At 33.6% G+C, this 20,359-nt stretch overlaps 1 protein-coding gene across 1 annotated transcript in view; it reads right to left on the bottom strand.

The window, feature by feature from the left end:
• The window catches only part of NDST4 (N-deacetylase and N-sulfotransferase 4), a 252,753-nt gene that overhangs the window by 135,371 nt on the left and 97,023 nt on the right, over positions 1–20,359 (bottom strand). The window contains exon 2 of the mRNA XM_038581779.1: positions 8,273–8,360. Within this exon, the coding sequence (XP_038437707.1) occupies positions 8,273–8,360 (88 nt within the window). The remainder of the gene's footprint in view (positions 1–8,272; positions 8,361–20,359) is intronic.

Raw genomic sequence — 20,359 nt, 5'->3', positions numbered from 1 at the left:
TTATTAATTTCTTAAGGTCAGAGATTGGATTCCTTTAACTTACACTATATTGTGCCACTTCCCCAAAGCAGTGAATAGGTGAATAATTTAATTCAGTTCATATTTATATAATGTCATTGAACTTCAGAGCTTTCATATGTCTGCTGAGGTGCATGCCAACTTTTGCATGATTTATGTATATGCATTATTTCTGGGATGCTGTTCATAATCCATAGTTCTTAAAAGGTAAAGGACCATCAGGCTAATCAGAGTTTTGGCACCGTACTACTTGTAACAATTGCTACTCGACAAAGGGCAAAGAAATAGAAGTTTTGAATGTGATAAAATCTTATGAATCAGTTGAGCAGACAGGATCCTTAATTTTTGTTAACTTTAGCTAAAATTATTAGTACGGTAGACATGCAATTCATTGACTTTTGTTAATATAGAGAACATCAAACACTGAAATCCAAATGAAGAGAAGTTTATCATTTCCTCAGATAGATTTTAAGCATGAAATGTTTAAACCAAGTGTTTCTCTCTTATGGCCATAATGTAGCCCACTGAGGTGCAGATTAGAAGGAATTACTTTATGTCACATGCAATGAATGAATTGATAGTTCTCCTATCCTTCTGTTGTGCTTTGAATACAGAATGTTTGAGAAATGCTTCTATTCACTTTAAACTTCACTGATTGTTATTGAAAGTAGCAGGAAGCACAAAATGTACACTTGACCAGGAAGGACATCAATTACTCAATTTAAAGGAAATTTGCAAACTATTGACATAAACAGATGCATGACTGATCATAAAATGTTAGTGATTTTTATACTAGAGATTGTCTTAATTTATAAACACTCATCACAAGGTTGGGAGTATATAAGATATTTAAAATAAGATATTTAAAAACCTTTCTTTTTCACTTCATAGATTAATTTCCCATCAGCCTTTCTCTTATTTTATATAATAGGTCTTATAATTCAAAGCCATGTGAGGCAAGCTTGTGACACTAGAAATAACTTAATGAAAAATATGATATCAAGTCATGTTGAGGGACCAAAGCAGAATTTCAAATGTTTTAAAGTCCAACTAAATGAAAATATTAAAATTTTGAATCCCTGTAAACGCATATTTTTCTATGCTATTGACACATATTTCTCTATACCTAATTTTTGCCTAAATTATATGTGAGGATATAATTTGTAGTTCACACATCAACATATTTAACACATATTACAATCCATTAAAGAATTTGTGTTTAAATGAATGAATGTATAAATAAATAAATAGAATTTCTGTTCATATTTAACCTTATATTTCCAATTTGATCTAGATTCAAATCTACATCATTATTAATTAAAAATATAGTATTTTTTTGTTCTCACTTAACAGTTATTCCCTTTTACCTCTCTAAATTCTCAACAAATAGGAAGTTTTTAAATTCAGAAGTAAAATATCAAAGTATTCACTTTTTGTCATCACTTGTGGAGGATCTTGTTATGAGATATAGCATATTTCTGTAAGTTCTTTAAGTCTGCCAATATAAGAATAATTTAGCAAGATCTGGGCTATAGGTTAATTTGCATAAGGCAACATTAAAATGTAATTTATAAAATTCCAGTGTCTGCGTTATTGCTTTTGTACAAATGTCTGCTTTATATTTGCTCATTATGTATGAAATATTGTAATTCCTAAATGGTAAAAAGATGTTTGTATTTTTTTTTGCATATTGACTCTGGCATGCTTCCATAAAGGTTGGTATGCACTAAACTAATTTTAAATATTACGATAATTAAAAAGAACTGTGTGGTGATCAAAATTAATTAAACGTTACCTATAGTTACCTATTAGTTCTAGAACTAATAAAATCAAAGCTGCAGAATTTAAAATCAATATATAGGAATCTGATCTATTTCTATGCACTAATAACAAAAGAGCAGAAAGAGAAATTAAGAAAACAATCCCATTTACTACTGCACCAAAAATAATAAAATACCTAGGAATAAACCTAACCATGGAAGTGTGACACCAGTATGCTAAAGACTATAAGGCACTGATGAAAGAAATAGAAGATGAAGAAATTTCAAACAAATGGAAAGATATACCATGCTGATGCGTTAGAAAACTAGTGTTAAAATATCCAAACTATTCAAAGCTATCTAAAGATTCAGTGATATTTTATCAAAATATCAAATGTATTTTTCACAGAACAAGAATTAATAAAACCTAAAATTTGTATGAAATCACAAAAGATCACAAATAGCCAAAGGAATCTTAGGAAAGAAGAACAAGGGCAGCCCTGGAGGCTCAGCAGTTTAGCGCTGCCTTCAGTCCAGGGCCTGATCCTGGAGACACGGGATCGAGTCCCATGTCAGGTTCCCTGCATGGAGCCTGCTTCTCCCTCTGCCTGTGTCTCTGCCTCTCTCTCTCTCTCTGTGTGTGTGTGTCTATCATGAATAAATAAATAAAATCTTTAAAAAAAAAGAAAGAAGAACAAAACTGAGGGTATCAAAATCACAGATTATTTATTTATTTATTTATCTATCTATCTATCTATTATTTATTTATTTACTTATTTATTTATTTATTTATTTATTTATTTATTTATTTATGGGAGACACAGAGAAAGAGACAGAAACATAGGCAGAAGGAGAAGCAGGCTCCTTGTGGGGAGCCTGACGTGGGACTTGATCCCAGGACCCCAGAATTACATGACCTGAGCCAAAGGCAGATCCTCAATCACTGAGCCACCCAGGCATCCCACAATCCTAGATTTCAAACTATACTACAAAACTACAGTAATCAAAACATTATAGATCTAGCATAAAAATAGCCACATAGATCAATAGAATAGAATAGAGAGCCCAGACAGAAATCCATACTTATGTGATCATTTAATCTATGACAAAGGAAGGAAGAATATACTAGGGTAAAAATAGTCTCTTAAATAAATGGTTTTGGAAAAATTAGACAGCTATGTGCAAAAGAATGAAACTGGACCACTTTCTGACACCATAAACAAAAATAAGCTCAAAACAATTAAAGATCTCCATATAAGACCTGAAACAATACAACTCCTAAAAGAAAACATAGGCAGTAATTTCTTGGACATCAATCTCAGCAATAATTTTCTGGATATGTTTCTCTAGTCAAGAAAAACAAAAGCAAAAATGAGTTTAGGCAGGATGGGATTACATCCTGCCTAAAAGCTTTTGCACGGCAAAGGAAACCAAGAACAAAACAAAAAGGCAATCTAGTGAATGGGAGAAGATATTTGCAAAGGATACATATGATAAAGAATTCATATAACTCAACACCAAATAAATCCACAAATAATCCATTTAAAATGGGCAGAGTTATTGAATAGACATTTTCCCAAAGAAGACATACAGATGGCCAACAGACATGTGAAAAGATGCTCATATCACTAATCATCAGGGAAAAACTGCAAATCAAAACCATGATAACATATCACCTAACACCAGTCAGAATGGCCAGTATCAAGAACATAAAAAATATGAAGTGTTGGTAAGGATGTGGAATAAAGAGAACCCTTGTGCACTGTTGGCAGGAATGTAAACTAGTACAGCCACTAGAGAACAGTTGGAAGTTTCCTCAAAAACCTAAAACTAGAACTACCATCCAATCCAATAATTCCACTTCTGGGTATTTACTCAAGGAAAACAAAAACACTAATTGGAAAGGATATATGAATACTTATATTTACTGCAGCATTATTTATAAGAGCCAAGATATAGTAGCAACCCAAGTATAAATTCACAGATGAATGGTTAAAGAAGATGTGGTATACATACACAATGGAATATTACTCAGCTATAAAAAGGAATGAAATCTTACCATTTGGCACAACATGGATGGGTATCATGCTAAATTAAATAAGTCAAAGACATACAAATATCCTAAGATTTCATTTATATGTGAAATCTAAAAATAAAACAAGCAACAGTATCAACAACAATAACACAAAGGAGAAACAAACTCATATACAAAGAGGACAAACCAGTGGTTGCTGGAAGGGAGGGGAGTGGGATATGGGTGAAACAGGGTGAAGGGGATTAAGAGGTACAATCTCCCAGTTATAAAATAAATAAGTCATAGAGATGGAAAGTATAGTGGAGGAAATATAGTTAATAACATTATAACTTTGGTGACAGATGGAAATTACACTTTTCATGGTGAGCATATTATAATGTATATGACTTTCACTTCTAAAAATTTTTTTTAAGATTTTATATATTTATTTGGGAGAGCGAAAGAGCACAAGCAGGGGAGGAGCAAAGGGAGAGGAACAAGCAGACTCCGTGCTGAGTGTGGAGCCAAACGAGAGACTTGATCTTACAACCCTGAGACCATGACCTGAGCCAAAATCAAGAGTCAGTTGCTTAACCAATTGGGTCACCCAGGCACCCCATGTATGATTGTGAAATCACTATGTTGTACGCCTGAAACTAAATTTTAAATTAAAATTTTTAAAAAATATTAACTTCAGAAAATGTGTTCAGGAAATTGCATGCATGTAAAACCTTCAAAGGGACAGGTAGAAAATATATTTCTAAGAATGTTACTTGTATCAATAAATAAGTAGAGTTTATCTTTTCATTGTATACATGTTTGTTATGCATTGTCTTACTGAATAATTTATAAGGCACATACACAAAAGCTTTTTGTAAAAATGCTATTTCTGTATATAAGAACAGTATTATTTCAGTTGATAATTGTGTTCCCCACGTTGCAGTGCAAACTCTCTTTAAAGGCAAGTAAATAAATACATAAATAAATGTATGTATGTAACCATAATTTCAAAGTTAGAAAATCGAGTGATGTGCATTATTGTTTACTTTTTTTAATAAAATTTGATCTTATACAAAATGCTTTTTATTTTTAATTTTTAAAAGATTTTATTTATTCATGAGAGAGATATAGAGAGAGGCAGAGACATAGGCAGAGGGAGAAGCAGGATCCCTGTGAGGATTCTGATGCGGGACTCAATCCCAGGACCCTGGGATCATGACCTCAGCCAAAGGCAGATGCTCAAAACATTGAGCCACCCAGGGGGCTCAAGAATACTTTGAGCCTCTGAAGTTCCCTCAAGAATACTTTTTGAAGTAATTATAATAAACACATAACACGTAGAATATGCTATGTGTTGTTCTAGATAAGAGAAATATTATTCTCATTTGGAGATGCAGAAACTGAGGCACAGAAAGTTGAAGTAACTTGTTTATGTTCACAAACCTGGTAAGTGTCAGCCTGGATTTGAACGAAAGCAGTCTGTTTCTATGCTCTGAACCAATACTTTATACAGAAAATCAAAAACAAAAAGCAAACAAAGGTGAATGGATGTAATACATTTTTAAAAATTTCATGTTTGAAAGTTAATAGTTTTATATAAAGGGTCTATATTTTGTCAAATGAATTCCCATGAAAAAAACCCAATAATAATACAATTTGCAAATATCCATTAGTAATTGATTGAATCCTATTTGATTTATTATTAATTATAAAGAGTAGCAATGTTCATCACTAGAAATTATGCCCTACACAAAATATTTGTAGCCCTTTATCCCTAGAAGACATCTTAATGCTATGATGTCTTCATTCTCTGAGTTTTCATTGTGCAATTCCAATCAAGCTTTACATATTTTCAGACTAAAACATTTTATTTTATTTCCAACTCCGCACTTTTATTTTTTCTTTTTAATCAACAGTATGTCCTTCCTCTTTCAATTTGGCACCTGTGCGTGACTGGCTGCTAGAGAAAGCTTAGCGATCTGTCCTTTTGGGTGAGATTGCTTTTAGCATGTGAAGGGCAGAGAAACTGAACAGGAAAGAATACATGGGAAATACAAATAAGTGGAACAGTCTAAGAAATGAAGAATCTATCATTATTACGCTGGGCATATGTGATTAAATGTCTTCAAAACAATGAGGTTCATCAATCAGCATCCTCATGCATTGGAAAATCAGAACATCCTGGGAGAGAGCTGAGATAGTCATTGTGACAAGGCCATCTTCTAATAGTTACACATCACAGTGGAGTGCAAGTGTAAGGAAAGCACTTCCCTGATTTGCAAACTTCACTCCATATAGTTGAGCCTGCATATAAGAATGTGACTAGATAACATAGAGGTGTGCCCTCCCTATAGTGGGCATCACCAATATTAATTCCACTCTAGAAGAAACTTTCATATCTCTGAGTAAATTAATAAGTACTCAATATAATATGATTGCACCTTTGAAATACAGTATGAATGCCTTTCAATGATTCTACACTTAAAGTAGCAAATCAACAAAAGTTTCATCTTTATATGAAGGAAAGAAAACTTCTGGGATTTACAAATTTATGTATATTGCCTGGTCTGTAAAGTGTACTATCACCATAGCATAACAGAATAGAGTGCTTTTTCCATTATATTTGTTAGGTTAGTACCAACATAAAGAGCCAATAAAGAGTCAATAAGCTCTCTTAAGAGGCATAATTAAAATGCTTTTTTTTTATATCTTCCTCCAACAACTATCCCTGTGATATTAACTAGTGTGTTGCTCATTTCCTAGTGGATGTGTATTGTGTACATGTTCAGGATCGTAAAGAAGAAATGAGAAGTATTATAACCTGCTATCAACATTAACTCTGTGAATGTCTGACAGCTTTAATAGTTCTGAATATGAAAAGTAAATAAAAGAGCTAAGGCAGTTATCCAGATATATTTCAACCAAAAGAATGGCTTTACTTGCACTATATAGCTATTTAAGACAAAATAGTATTGTTTGTGTGTGAACTCTAAATAATCCCATAATTTTTCCCCTGCATGAGTAGATACAGCCTTTAGAGTTATCTGCTTTATAACTTCAGAGTCAGAGCTTCTTAGGTCTGAACTCATTTCTTGAGGGGGCTTTTGAAGAAGATTTACAAAACCATGTCTATTTTCAAAACTGTAAGCTGGAATTGCTTTGCCTGTGCAGATATGATGACCCAAATCTCTTTCCGCAAAATGTCCTTTTAAAATATGCAATCATTTGCAATCATTTATCAAATGGTCTAAATACTAATTTTCCTTCTATTACTTTAAACAGATTTACATGTTTTAAATCGGGAGGGGAAAAAGCATTAAAGAAAAGCCAATAAGACGTCACTGCTTCAATATTCTAATAAACCATGCTGAGCCTCCTTGGTTAAACATTAAAAAGCTTCCTTGTGTAAATGAGCTGCATTTATGATAATTAAAGACTACCTTTGCACGGGATATTTTAAATGTCAATAACATGCATGCATGCATAGAGAATACCATGAAATGTTTTCACTAAGATACTATGAAGTAACAACAGGTGCAAAGTCATAAAGTATTTGGCTTATAGCACAAATGCAGAAATAGGAGCAGACAGTAGGTATTGCCTTAATACAGGCTCTTACACACCATTTTGTGTTATTTTTGTCATTATTATAAGAAAGTCACTTCTCTGCACATAGTTTTCTCGATACTAGTACCAGACATTAGAATGCTGATACTCAAAAAATAAAAGTCATATTCTGAAGGTGAAGATGGGTAAAGAAGTGAGAAATATCAGAACATGGAGTAGTGCATGAACACTAATCACATTTTAAGAATTTGTTAAGAAGCTGACACTGAGCAGAAGTGCAACTGTGACTGGATTGAGATGGAAAGAAATACAAACCTTATTATGATTGTTTTAATGTATGATGGGCCAAATTGTAATATTTTTAGGGAAAGATCCTGCAAAGGAAGGTAAATTAAGCAATATGACCATGTATTAATTTTCTTTGAGGCTATAAAATTCCTCTCTTATCACCAGATGTTTTCCAAAGGAAAGTAATATGTACAAAAAATGTCTGTCACCTTGACTCTGTGACATTTTAAAAACACTACCCACTATTATTATTATTGGAGTGTCATTGACATCATCATCACCACCATCACCACCATCATCATCATCATCATCATCATCATCATCATCATCACAATCACTATGCTTTCTACTTGGACTATGCTGAGCGACAAGATGCATAGTCACACTCAGAATAATTATCATGGCTTCTTTTACTGAGTTGAAAAAGGCAATCTTTTCCTCTGCCCTTGATTCTAACAGTATTTGCCAAAGTAAACAAGCTCATTGATTTTGGATTTGGCTATATAATGTACCCACGTTTTTCCCATAATCAGTCTGGATATTCTATTTCTCCTACTTATGAAACATTTAAAATCCTCTCTCCTATTTATATGTAGCTGCCTGAGAACACAAAGCTCCTTCTTACCTGTGTGGTAAAACTTCCCTGAAAATCCAAGGTTGAAGGTAAAATTTGCAACCTGAGTGCGCAGTAAATTTTGAGTCTCTAGTAATGCCTGAAATAAATAAGAAATTAACATGATTTTAGAAAAATAAATATGAAGCTTTGGGATGCCTCTTTTTCAAATGTGTATGCATGAGTGAAACAAAATAATATGGGCTTTCTTGTTTTTGGGGTTTTTGATGGGTACTGTTATATGCTATTCATATTTCAGGTATTATAATAGCTTTTGTTATTTTTATTAAAGTTCACCAAATTATGAAGCGGTTAAGTCCTAAGCACATTATAAGCTGCTGAGAGGCAATTCTCTAACCACACAGCACTGAAATCATTTTTCATTTTCATGTGAGACATTTCTTGATTTCAGATTATTACACTTCTTTTCCTTGGGGGATATTTTTCAGAGTTGTTGGATGTAGACAAGTCTTGCATTTGTTGGTAAGAAATAGGAAGGTAACATTTGTTTGAGTTGCAATTTAGTATTTATTTAACTGTGCTACCTCCCCTATTGTTTTTTAAGGTGTAATCATTGAGTTTAAAGATCAGGTTTTTTACTATACAAACTAAAGAAAGATGTATAATTTAAAGGGTGTTGATTGCAAATCTTGAGATATGAACAAGGCAAGGACAGATAGGAAATAGCCAATTCCATAAAGAAACATTTTCCAATTGTGGCAAAATGTCCCTATTTTCTGTATTTGGAATTTTTCTATGTTAATTTCTTATTTGTAGAAAGGATAAGAACACACAGATAGTAATCTTAGAGTCAGACTTAGACCTGTAAATTTGCTGCCAATCCTTCAACTGCTATGCCAACATATGCACTATAATTCAGAACTCTCCTATCCTAGGGCTGTTTAGTCTGCTTATTGATTCAGAATGCTTTTTGAGTTTTTAAACAGATTTTTAAAAGGGACTTACTTTGTTCTGATGAAAATGAGAAACTCATATCAAACTAGAGGTATTGGGGACGCCTGGGTGGCTCAGTGGTGAGCATCCGCCTTTGGCTCAGGGAGTGATCCCACGGTCTTGGGATCGAGTCCCACATCAGGCTCCCTGCATGGAGCCTGCTTCTCCCTCTGCCTACATCTCTGCCTCTCTCTGTGTATCTCTTATGAATAAATAAAATGTTTTTTTAATAAAAAACCAGAGGTATTAATAAGACCAATTTTTGGTCATTGCTATCCATATATTAAGGTAAATAGAAATATAGACAATTCTTTTGAGCATTAGTCACAGTGGCTAAGCATTTGCTTTAAAAAACTGTACAACTACTTAGTCCCCTGGAATTAAGAAGGCTTTCCTGCAAATTAGTTTGATTAAATAAAAAAAGAAAACAACCAAAAGATTGGTAACTATATTATCAGTGGTTATCCATGGTTACAGTTACATTGAGTGAATCTTGGCCAATCTTGTTTAAATATTATGAACTAAATGGAAAAAAGAAAAAATAGACCTATTAGTTTGGCTCAGTTGTATAAAATGTATTTTTAACAGTTCTTCAAAAGAACAAACGAAATATTAAAAAGAGGCTGGAGTCAAAAAGTCTGTTGAACTAGTTGAGCATATTGGTAAATCCTGTGGAATACAGACTTAAATTGAAAACATCATGCATCTTTTTATCTTGGTAAGTTCCTTTTTCTGGCTTTCTCACTTTATTCAATGCACAATCCTTGGGCCTCCATGTCTTGAAATAATTTTTTTTTAAAAAGTTTCTCTCTTCCCCTGTATTCCTTATCACTCCAACTCCCTTCCAACTCTCTACTTCTGAGTTCTTGAAGCCATTATTCTGCATTTCTCCACTATCCATTCTTAAATTCACTTAATACATATTGTAATTGCATACAGTGTTGGGTGTAACAAGCATAGTCCCTTAACCTAGGACCTCAGTGCCTAGAAAGGGAGAGAGATTTTAAACAGAAAGTCAGACAAATGTGTAATTACAACTCATGATAAATTCTAAAAAAGAAATCTAGAGCATTCTGTGATAGATGTAGTAAAGAATTTTAATTTATCTTATGATAAAGTGGGCCCACACGTTTTCTTAGGGGCAATAAAATAAGCATCAAACAAACTGCTTTTCCCTCAATCAACTTGCTTCCACTTTAGGAACACCCACATTGTCTTTTTCTTGGGCTTTGAAAACACTGTGGTCTCTAACCTGTTCCCATCCTTCAGTTTTATCTTCCTTCGCTTTGCCTTACATTCTGTAATCATGCTAACATCCCAAAGGCAGTAAATGCACTTCATCCTTGGGGTCAGGGAGGCCATTTAATTAATGGCTTAGCTTTGTTCGTCATTTCACTTTTCTACTTCTGTCCTTTATCTGTAAGTGGAATAATGCTTAATATCTGTTTCACACTATTATTGTGAGGATTACATTGTATAAGGCATACAAAGTGCTTAGCTAAGTGCATGGCACATAGTAGGAACTCAATAAAGCCTGTAAATGAGCACTCAATATGTCATTCTCTTCCAGCCAACTAGGGATTATTTACTGATGCCTCCTCATTTCCAATTGAGCTACATGCATTGCTATTTCCCCCAAATCACCTTGTCTTCTGGGTCTATTCCCATTACCTACTTTTCTCCACGCCTTTTCTCACTATGTTCCCCTTGCCTAGTTAGTCTCTAGCTGCTCCCCATCCCATTCCCCAAACCCACCCATTCTTCAAAGCTCTGCCCGAATGCCACCTTTTTGTATGAAGCCTGTCCTGATGTCTCAAAGCTTTTCCTTTTCTCCTCTCCCAAAGTAAGTTCCCAAATTATTTTTCTGAAGACTTGCATTGATTTCCACTTTACTACATCAGTTTATATCTTACTTCTCCTAGTCTATAAGTGCCTTCAGGTCAATCAATGCTTACTTATTTTTAAGTATTCTGTATTGCTAGATATATTTTTATATATATGGAAGGCATTCAATTGAATTAATTTCATTTATTTTTATTAGTAACATATTCCTGATGATAAAATGATAAACACAGTTCATGGACTAAACCATTAAATGATATCAGAAAAATATGAATAGGATACTACATTTCACCAGCAGACTTATATCATGGATATTTTATAATTTTATATTATAGATTGCCTAGTAAGACAAGCTCACAGAAGCGAGGCCATAAAGATTTTTTTCTGCTGCTAATTAACTCTATGAAGAATTTGACAGTCCTTTCCATTGTTGAAAGAAATAGAGTTGTCTAGTCATATTCTCCCAATATGTAATTTTGATTAATGTGGGAGTAAATTGATAATTTCTGTAAGTAAAAACAAAACAGGGCAGCCCGGGTGGCTCAGCGATTCAGTGCCACCTTTGGCCCAGGGCGTGATCCTGGAGACCTGGGATTGAGTCCCACCTCAGGCTCCCTTCAGGGAGCCTGCTTCTCCCTCTGCCTATGTCTCTGCGCTTCTCTCTCTCTGTGTCTCTCATGAATAAATAAATAAAATCTTTAAAAAAAAAGTAAAAACAAAACAAAACAAATGGTTAAAAAAGCAAATCCTAAAAGGTTCAAAGCCTGCCTACTTCAGTGTAAAAAAATGTTCTTTGATTTCCAAAATTCAGGGAAAGAAAATTTCCATGGTCTTTTACTGGTAAGGGAAGAAAGACACAATTTACTTTAGAAAAGCTTGTTTATAAAGTAAAAGTAATATGTCTTAATTAGAGATAAAAATCAAATTGCAAGGCTTAGGAAATAGCATGTAGCTGTAGATATTGTGAATTCTATGAGTTACTGGTTTAGTCTTAATGTGATAGGGTTCAGGCTTGTGTACTTTATCATAGACCCCAGTTGGCTCTAAAAATGGCATAAGCAATTGTTTCCAAGTTGCCCATATCAAATGAATCACCAGAATACTTGTAAAATAACCTTCCCAGGCCCATGCTCTGGGAATTTTGAGTTAGAGAATAAAATAATAGAACCCAGGAAACCGAAGTTTTAATGATTCTTATAACTTCAAATTGGAGATTATAACCATCAAGGAACATTGGGAAATACTGTTAGTGCATTGTTTACACTAATTTCAAAGTATTTTGCATAAGTCTTAATCTACTCCGATATTTAGGTTAATATAAGACCAATGCGGGGCACCCGGGTAGCTCAGTAGGTTAAGCATCTGCCTTCAGCTCAGGTCATGATCTCTGGGTTCTTAGATTGAGCCCCATGTCGGGCTTGTTGCTCAGTAAGCAGAGTCTGCTTCTCTCTTTCTCTCTCCACCCCTCCCCACTGCCCATGCCCTCTCTCTCTCATCCTCTCTCTCTCTCAAATAAATAAATAAAATTTTGTAACAAAAAAGGCTAACCCTTACTCTAAATATACATAGTTAATAAGACATGACTATTTATGTATATTGATATAGCCTTATGCTTTCAAAATTTCAAATCTAAACAAATTAAATACAGATGTTAGCTTTTGTTCCTTTAACTGTCTTGTATAGTTTTTTTTTAAATATATGTAGTAATTCATAAAAATGGTATGTTATTTATCTTACAAGATCTTGGTGTAAGGCTTGCATTGATTTCCAGTGGGAATCCGAAGAGGTTACTTCTATATTTATTACCTGGATGGATAAAATTGCTTCATGAAAAGTTTAAGTGGCCTACCCACAACACAAGGAGAGGGCCAAAATTGATCATGCTTGCCTTACACTTGGTCCAACCTTAATAACTTCAGGTCCCACTACAGTAAATTTGTGGCCACCCAGGATGAAATGACTCACGATTCCATGAACTTTTGTGCAGACTATTTGTCAATGCACAAATGAAGATGAACAGGGCTGACTGAGGGTAAAAGTATGAAGCTTTTGAAATTTGCCTTTGATAGACTCTGCCTCCCTTCTTGTTCATCTCCTTCCCCTTGGAAGCAATCCCCACTTCTTCAGAAACCTACTCTCCCTCCTTTCTTAAAAATAAACTCTTACTGTCACTCAACTCAAGGTGGAAACTGTCTGATATAATTTATACATTGAAAGGAATTTATCACACGAACATGGCAAGACTTCCACATGATTTTACACTGAACAGTTCGGCTATGATTGTGGGATGGATGAGTTAACTAAAGAAGAATGAATGAACGTTTGTAAGAATAATACTGAAGAAATGTGGGAGCCTTTTCTGGGGAGGAGAGTTTGGGGTTTCTTCTGTGGAAATCACACTCAATTTGAAGAACAACTTGCTCAATAGAAAAACTCTATGGCAGTTCAGAGCAATTACCCTCTTGTCTTTCCACACATCACTCAAGTGTTGCATTCCCATCTCTCAATCTTGTCTACATCTCTGGGAAACCAGGGATCTGAAGCTCACCCTCTGGATTCTCTTCTTCCTTGTGCCATTATTAATTCATCCGTTCACTGGAAACAATATTAACTGAAACTCTGCTATATGACAGGAACTCTTGTAGGTACTAGGGACATGGGAAAGAATGCTAATAATAATTTACTTTTACTATTACTAAATAGTAAAGTAGTGAATACTAAATAGTAAATACTATTACTATTTACTAATAATACTTTACTTTTACTATGTGTTAGTTACAGTGAGAAGCACTTTACTGGAATTATCTTTTTAAATTTCCCTGTGATCCCTTAATTAACCCTACTTTACAAATGAGGAAGATAATGCACAGAGAGGCTAAATAAGCTACAAAAGATTATGGAGTTGGAAAATATCTGGCAAACAAAATGGACAAGCTTGTTATTCTTGTGGAACTTAGGTTCTATTTAGGCTCATAGATGATACACATGGAAAATCAATCAAATAATTATTTAGTTGCAAATTATAGTTAGTCACGCAAAAATAGTGTTATAATATATGCTATTATTAAAACTAACACAGAGTACCTACATTTCAACAGGATAGGCAATGTGCTCTATGAAGCATCTCTGAAAAAGTGGCAATTCAATTGAGGCATAAAAAATGAGAGGCCAGCCATGCCCAAATCAGGGCTCTGGAGGAGTGTGCTCCCGGCAAACTGAGCAGTGACAACAGGCTCAGTGTCAGGAAGAACCCTGGCTGGCATCTTAACACACCACACTCTATTTCATCTTGCATGAGATAACGATTTACATTTTAAATCAATTCTCTGGCTACTTGCTGAGAAGGAATTGTGGGAAAACTGGAGCAAAATCAGGAAAATCATTGAGGAGGCTTTTGCAGTAGTTCCAGGAAGAACAAAATTAAGGCATGACTTCTGCTGGGCATACTGGGAATGGAAGGAAGGAAATAGTGTAATTTTTGATGGATTGATTTGGGAAGTGAAGTGGAGTTCAGATTTCATTAATGCTTCAGATTTCTGACATTCAGTGAGATGGGGGAAGAGTTGGGAAAGGTTTTGAGGGAAAAAACACTGTTTTCACTGCTACACTAAACATTCTTTCTCACAACAGGATAACTGTGTTGTTGAAACCTCTACAATACTCCTAATGGGAAAGACAGAGGTGAAGGTCCTAGAGCATAGCATCATTGTTTTTAAACCTTTGTTATCCATAATTGGAGGGTAAACTTCAGGAACTAACTGCACAAGGAGTGTATATATTGGTAAAGGGAATAGTCTCATAGCATAAAGAGTGCTTTTTGCATACTGGAAGGTTAAACATTGATGCTGATTAAAGATACTGGCAAAAGAGAAGAGAAAATCTGAAAATTGGTTTGACCTTGCAAAATAATATTAACTCGTGTCACGTATGTGAAGAGTTTGCATTTTCTGCTTGATTATCAAAGAACACAATGAAGGTTATATAAATCATTAAATTTGAAGTGCGTTTATAGTGTTGTAAATTTTATTTGATTGCATCAGCAAAAGAGTCCATGTGACTTTGATTCCTTTCCCAGTGGGTGTAAATGGATTTTTCTGTGCCCTAAACGTTGTTACTGCAAAGTGTCCTGGGCAGCTTCGTGTTCACAGAATGCCAAGCCATTTTTACCTTAGTCCATTCTGAGAATATGTGAGATGAACTTCTGCTCCTGCTTTCTAGGCTAGTAGTCTGTTATTCTCCCTGGGGTCAGAAAATTTCCTTAAGCAAGGTGAAATACTGCCCAGTTCTTATCAGCCCCAAAGTCTCTTCAACTGTATTCTCATTTTCAGTACATGTAGATCATCTCCAACTATGAGTGGATTCTGTTCTGTTTCCATGTTTTCCATGCTCTACTTAGTTGATTGGAATTTTGAAATAAATAAATTTGCATCAAATATGAGCTATAATATCCTTCAGGTAATTTATACACTTGTATAAATGTATAGATAGTTTTAGACATTATGTATAAATTATACATAATTTATAAATTTATACACTTATTATTTGAACCACTGGAATTCTCCTTTAAAAGTTAGTTTCTTCTTTAATTATACTGTTTAATTTACTTTTCCTATAAGTAACTTTGCTCAAAGTCTCTATCATGGACTACAAAATTTTTTGAGTTATAAAAAGATAAAAATATAATTTCAGAGTTCATGGATTGCTCATGGTTCTCTTCAAAAGCCTTTTATGAATATTGACAAAAAATGCCTATCTCATTTTCTCTAAAAAACAAGTGTTTAAGTAGTATTTAAGCAGTATTTAAGTAGATGATAGATTAGTAGTGATATAGAACTACCTTATATTAGGATTTTTGGGGGATGTGCAATGAAACTGGTCATTGTAAGCTTAATGACTGAAAGTCGATTACTCCAGGAGTAATCAGGAGTCAGCCGGGAGAAACATACACATGTGCACACAACACAAGCAAAATAACAAAGTCAAATCTTTATTAGGTGAGGGTGGACAGAAAGTAGTTTATAATTCCAACATATTTTCAGGGATTCTCAGTCAGGATCTACACTGAATTGGTCCAAATTCTCTTTGTGTTAGCTTGGAATTCTTTTAAAAAATATTTTATTTAAATTCAATTTGCCAACATATAGTATAACACCCAGTGCTCATCTTGTCATGTGTAATCCTTAGTGCCCATCACCCAGTCACCCCATCCTCCTACCCACCTCCCCTTTCGCAACCCTTGGTTTGTTTCCCAGAGTTAGGAGTCTCTCATAAGTTTGTCCCCCTCTCTAATTTTTCTCCACCTAGTTTCCCTCCTTTCCCTTATCTTCTCTTTCACTACATCTTAGATTCCACATATTGGAATTTTAAAATGTAATGTGAATTACTCTATATAATTTTGACTCCTATGTTGGGGAGCCAACTTGATAGAATTGCTGTGTAGTACGATGGAAGCTCCAAAACAGACACAAAATCACCCCCTTCAGAGTTGGCTTGGAGTCTTGGGAGTATGGAAGCTTCGGCTGAATACTGAGTCATTATGAATGATTTTACTGTATAAAAGAAGACGACCAATGAAACAAAGTTCCTGAGTACAGAGGAGTATTTTCCAAACTATGATCCATGGTTCATTAGGTCTACGAAATTTAACAATTCTGTGAAGAATAATTCTATGTTCAAAATGTTTGGGTAACACTATATTATACCCCTCTCGGGAAGGTCTTAATTCACATTAACACTGACTCTTTGATAGGAAAAATGTTGTATATGATATACCTTAACTATTTCTCTGAACTATTAGCCAGTAGCACATACTTCCACTTGCCCAAATCTGATACATATTGTTTTAGGAAAAAACATTAAGTGGATGGCTAATTCTTTGGAAGTAGAAGTGTTTCCTGGATTCATGCTATAGTTTCCTGTTTAGTATCCAGTGTAAGTTGCAGAATAAAATAGTTGTGATTTTATATAAAATGTGACTCTGTGTGTACATTTACTCATATAATAACTTAGCTCTTTGTAAGTGATCTTAAAAAAAGGCTGTTTTTCCATTACTACAGGATATCCCTAAAGAACTTCAGATCAATTTCTTAATATTACAAAATTGTGGAAGATGCTTGGAAATAAGAATTATACTTTTGATAAAAATGATATTACTTCTTGGAGCATGTTATTCTTGTTGAGAAATTATTAAAGGCAACTATTAAGTTGTTTCATTAACAAAAATACTTTTTACTTTAAAGATTGAAGAGTCTCTAGGTTTAATTCTCACTTTATTTTTTAGGTCTTAAAAAAATGAAAGTTTCCGAAGCAACTATCTCCTTAATCAACATCAAACATTGGCATTGTTTCTCAGGACTCTTATTTCTGCCTTTGCTTACATCTGTAATTTTCACTTCTCATTCCCTATACTCTCTCTTCACCCAGAGTGAGTGCAGGGTGGGCTTACAGTAATACTTATACAACACAGGGAGTTACTTAATGATTGTTGGCTGGTATTGTAATTGACTTTTCTAATTTCATCTCTAGAAATATTCCCTGCTCACATACTGTTTAGGAATCTCTTCTTTCCTAAGATATTCACTTATTAGCTATATTGTGTCATTATTTGATTACATATTGTGTTGTAACAATTCCACAATGTTTCTCGAGTGCAAAAAAGTATACTTTCTATTCCCAATAATATACAACTCCCTTTTGTCAGTGGACCTTGGAAACATCTGCACTCTATGTCAGATTTTTCGAATCTTGAAGACTGGCTTCAGAATTCTTGGCATAGTCTCGGCAGTTATGTTGGTTATATAATAATTCTCCTAAAAATGCCCTGAAACCATAGAAGGGGAATTCTGTAGATAGGTAGGTATTCAGAATTTTAATTTTCAAATTTTATGTCTACAGCCATTTCATTCAACATTAAAAATAAAAAATTGTCGATTTCCATCATTTCTCTCTCACAAGAACAAGGGATATATTATTACAAGTATCTAAGGATGTCTGTAGGTTTTTATCTAATTTTTATTATGAAAGGTATGGTTTCTTCTTTTTTTCTATGTGGTTTCATTCATAATTTCTCTTTACCCTAAATGTAAATGAATATCAGTTTAAAGTCTGTATGACCTTTCTAGTTGCCAAACTTTTTCTTTTCATGACAGATATTTCATTTATACTATGCTTGAAATTATAAACCACACAGTTTAACTTTACTACTGTCTTTCTGTTAATCATTAAAAAAAACCGGAAGACTATTTTCATTGCTATATTCATATATTGAATTCTGTCAAGTTGCAGTTACAACCAGGGCAAAGCAAGCAATAGCAAGTAAGAATAGCTGATAATGATAAAAATAGTGTAATGCAATAAATATTCAATTGGTATACTATAAGTGATTTGAACAAAGATAAATCATTGACTTTGTTAGGTACTGATATATTGCATAACACATATAGAATAGCTGGCATGCTGATAAATATATGTTTCATGTCTCACAATGAATAAATCTGTCTTCTTTCAGAATAAAAAGGATATGTGTTTTTAAATACATATTTGGGCTAATAGATGAACAAACAGGCTATATCTAATAGCAAAATCATTATTAGAGTTTATTAATATGGTGCATAATAACTAAATTGCTTAGACTTTAAAAATATCTTTATATTAGAATATTGACATATTTGGATAAAAGGATAAAATAATATTGACAGACTTGGATAAAAAATCAAGAACATCCCCTTGATCATTTAGAAAACAAACAAAAAATTTATTACTGAAAATATAATTGAAAATACAATGACCATTCATTTTTCATTTGGACAGCATAAATTCAGTATTTGACAAATATGAGTCTATTAACAGGTAAAATGAGAAAAATGTAATTGCAAATAAATACAACTACCTGTAGTTACCAAATTGACTTTAAGTAAACAAAAACTTTGTCTCCACAAGAAACTAAACTTCAGCAAGCATTTATTGAACACTTCATTCCTTCAAGTAGTCTCCTAGGTGCTAGGCTCTGCTAATATATTGTGCACATATTAAAATTGTAATGGTGAAATTAGATTGTATATAGATAAATGTATTTATATAAATAAAATTATATGAATATGTTGTATGCACATTTGTAGGGGATGTTCTTGATTTTTTAATTTGACACTCTTATCCTTTCAATTTTCATGATCAACTGTATAAACATTTGAAATTTTTTCATGAGATACATAGCTGAACATTTAGCAAACACATAGATACATAAATTTTGAAATACATATCATAAAAATCATTTCCAAAGGCTAAATATCAAATCATAAGTCAATATATATATATATTTGAAACATTGAAGCTTATTTATTACTTAAGCTCAGATGAAATAGAATCATCTCATTAGAATGCAAGGAAGGGAGAGATACATCTATTTTTAGGCTTTAGTATAAATATGAAAACATATGTCATTATCTATACAGAACCTTGATTTGGTTTTAAAAATTATCACCAAAACATATTGCAATTTATCGTATATATTTTAAGGTGGACTTTTCCTATACTTAGTAGACAAATCATTTTCTGGCAAATCTCTCCCTCTGACAAAGACTTAAAGGTTTCAAAAATAAAAAGCTCCTGTGAGATTCAGTTGTCACCTCCTCAAGCTCAATCCTATTTAAAGCCTAATTATAATTCACATTCATAACAAAACAGGCTTGACATCATCTGATTGTCTACCAACTCTGCTTTCCTGTGGATGAAGGGGAACTAGTGAGATACTCATGAAGGAGAACAAAAAACAAAAATGCATTAATGATAACATTTTCCAGCACAGCTCTCACTTCCCAATGAAAGAAGGCAATATTCAAAATATTTTCTATGTAAATGGTTCTGTGACTGCCCTTACCCACATCTCAAATATTTTTAATAAGGAAATTTTGCTGTAATTTTAAGAAAGATTCTCAAATAAATGAAATATGTTATCTTATTTACTTATTCAAGAAATGTTTGAGTAGCTAATATATTCCAGCTGTCCTATGTATTAGTGATTCAGCTTTGAACAAAACAAAGTACATTCTTTGGGAGTATATCTTCTAGTGGGTAAGACAGACAATAAACAAATAATAAAATCGTATAGTAGGAAGAGTGTACTAGAAAGCCACTGGAGAGTTTTAAGCAGGGATACAATGTTCATCACACTTTGAATCTTTGGCTAATGCACGAAGAACTAGGCAGGTAAGGGTAAGACAAAGATGGAAGAAAGAAGCATTTAGAAGACAGAAGCAACTACCCTACTTCAGAAATGAGTATCTTGGAGTGGGTGGTGAACTAGGA

Source organism: Canis lupus, chromosome 32, assembly GCF_011100685.1.
Source record: "Canis lupus familiaris isolate Mischka breed German Shepherd chromosome 32, alternate assembly UU_Cfam_GSD_1.0, whole genome shotgun sequence".
Lineage (NCBI taxonomy): Eukaryota > Metazoa > Chordata > Mammalia > Carnivora > Canidae > Canis > Canis lupus.
This window is presented reverse-complemented; position numbering and strand designations above follow the sequence as displayed.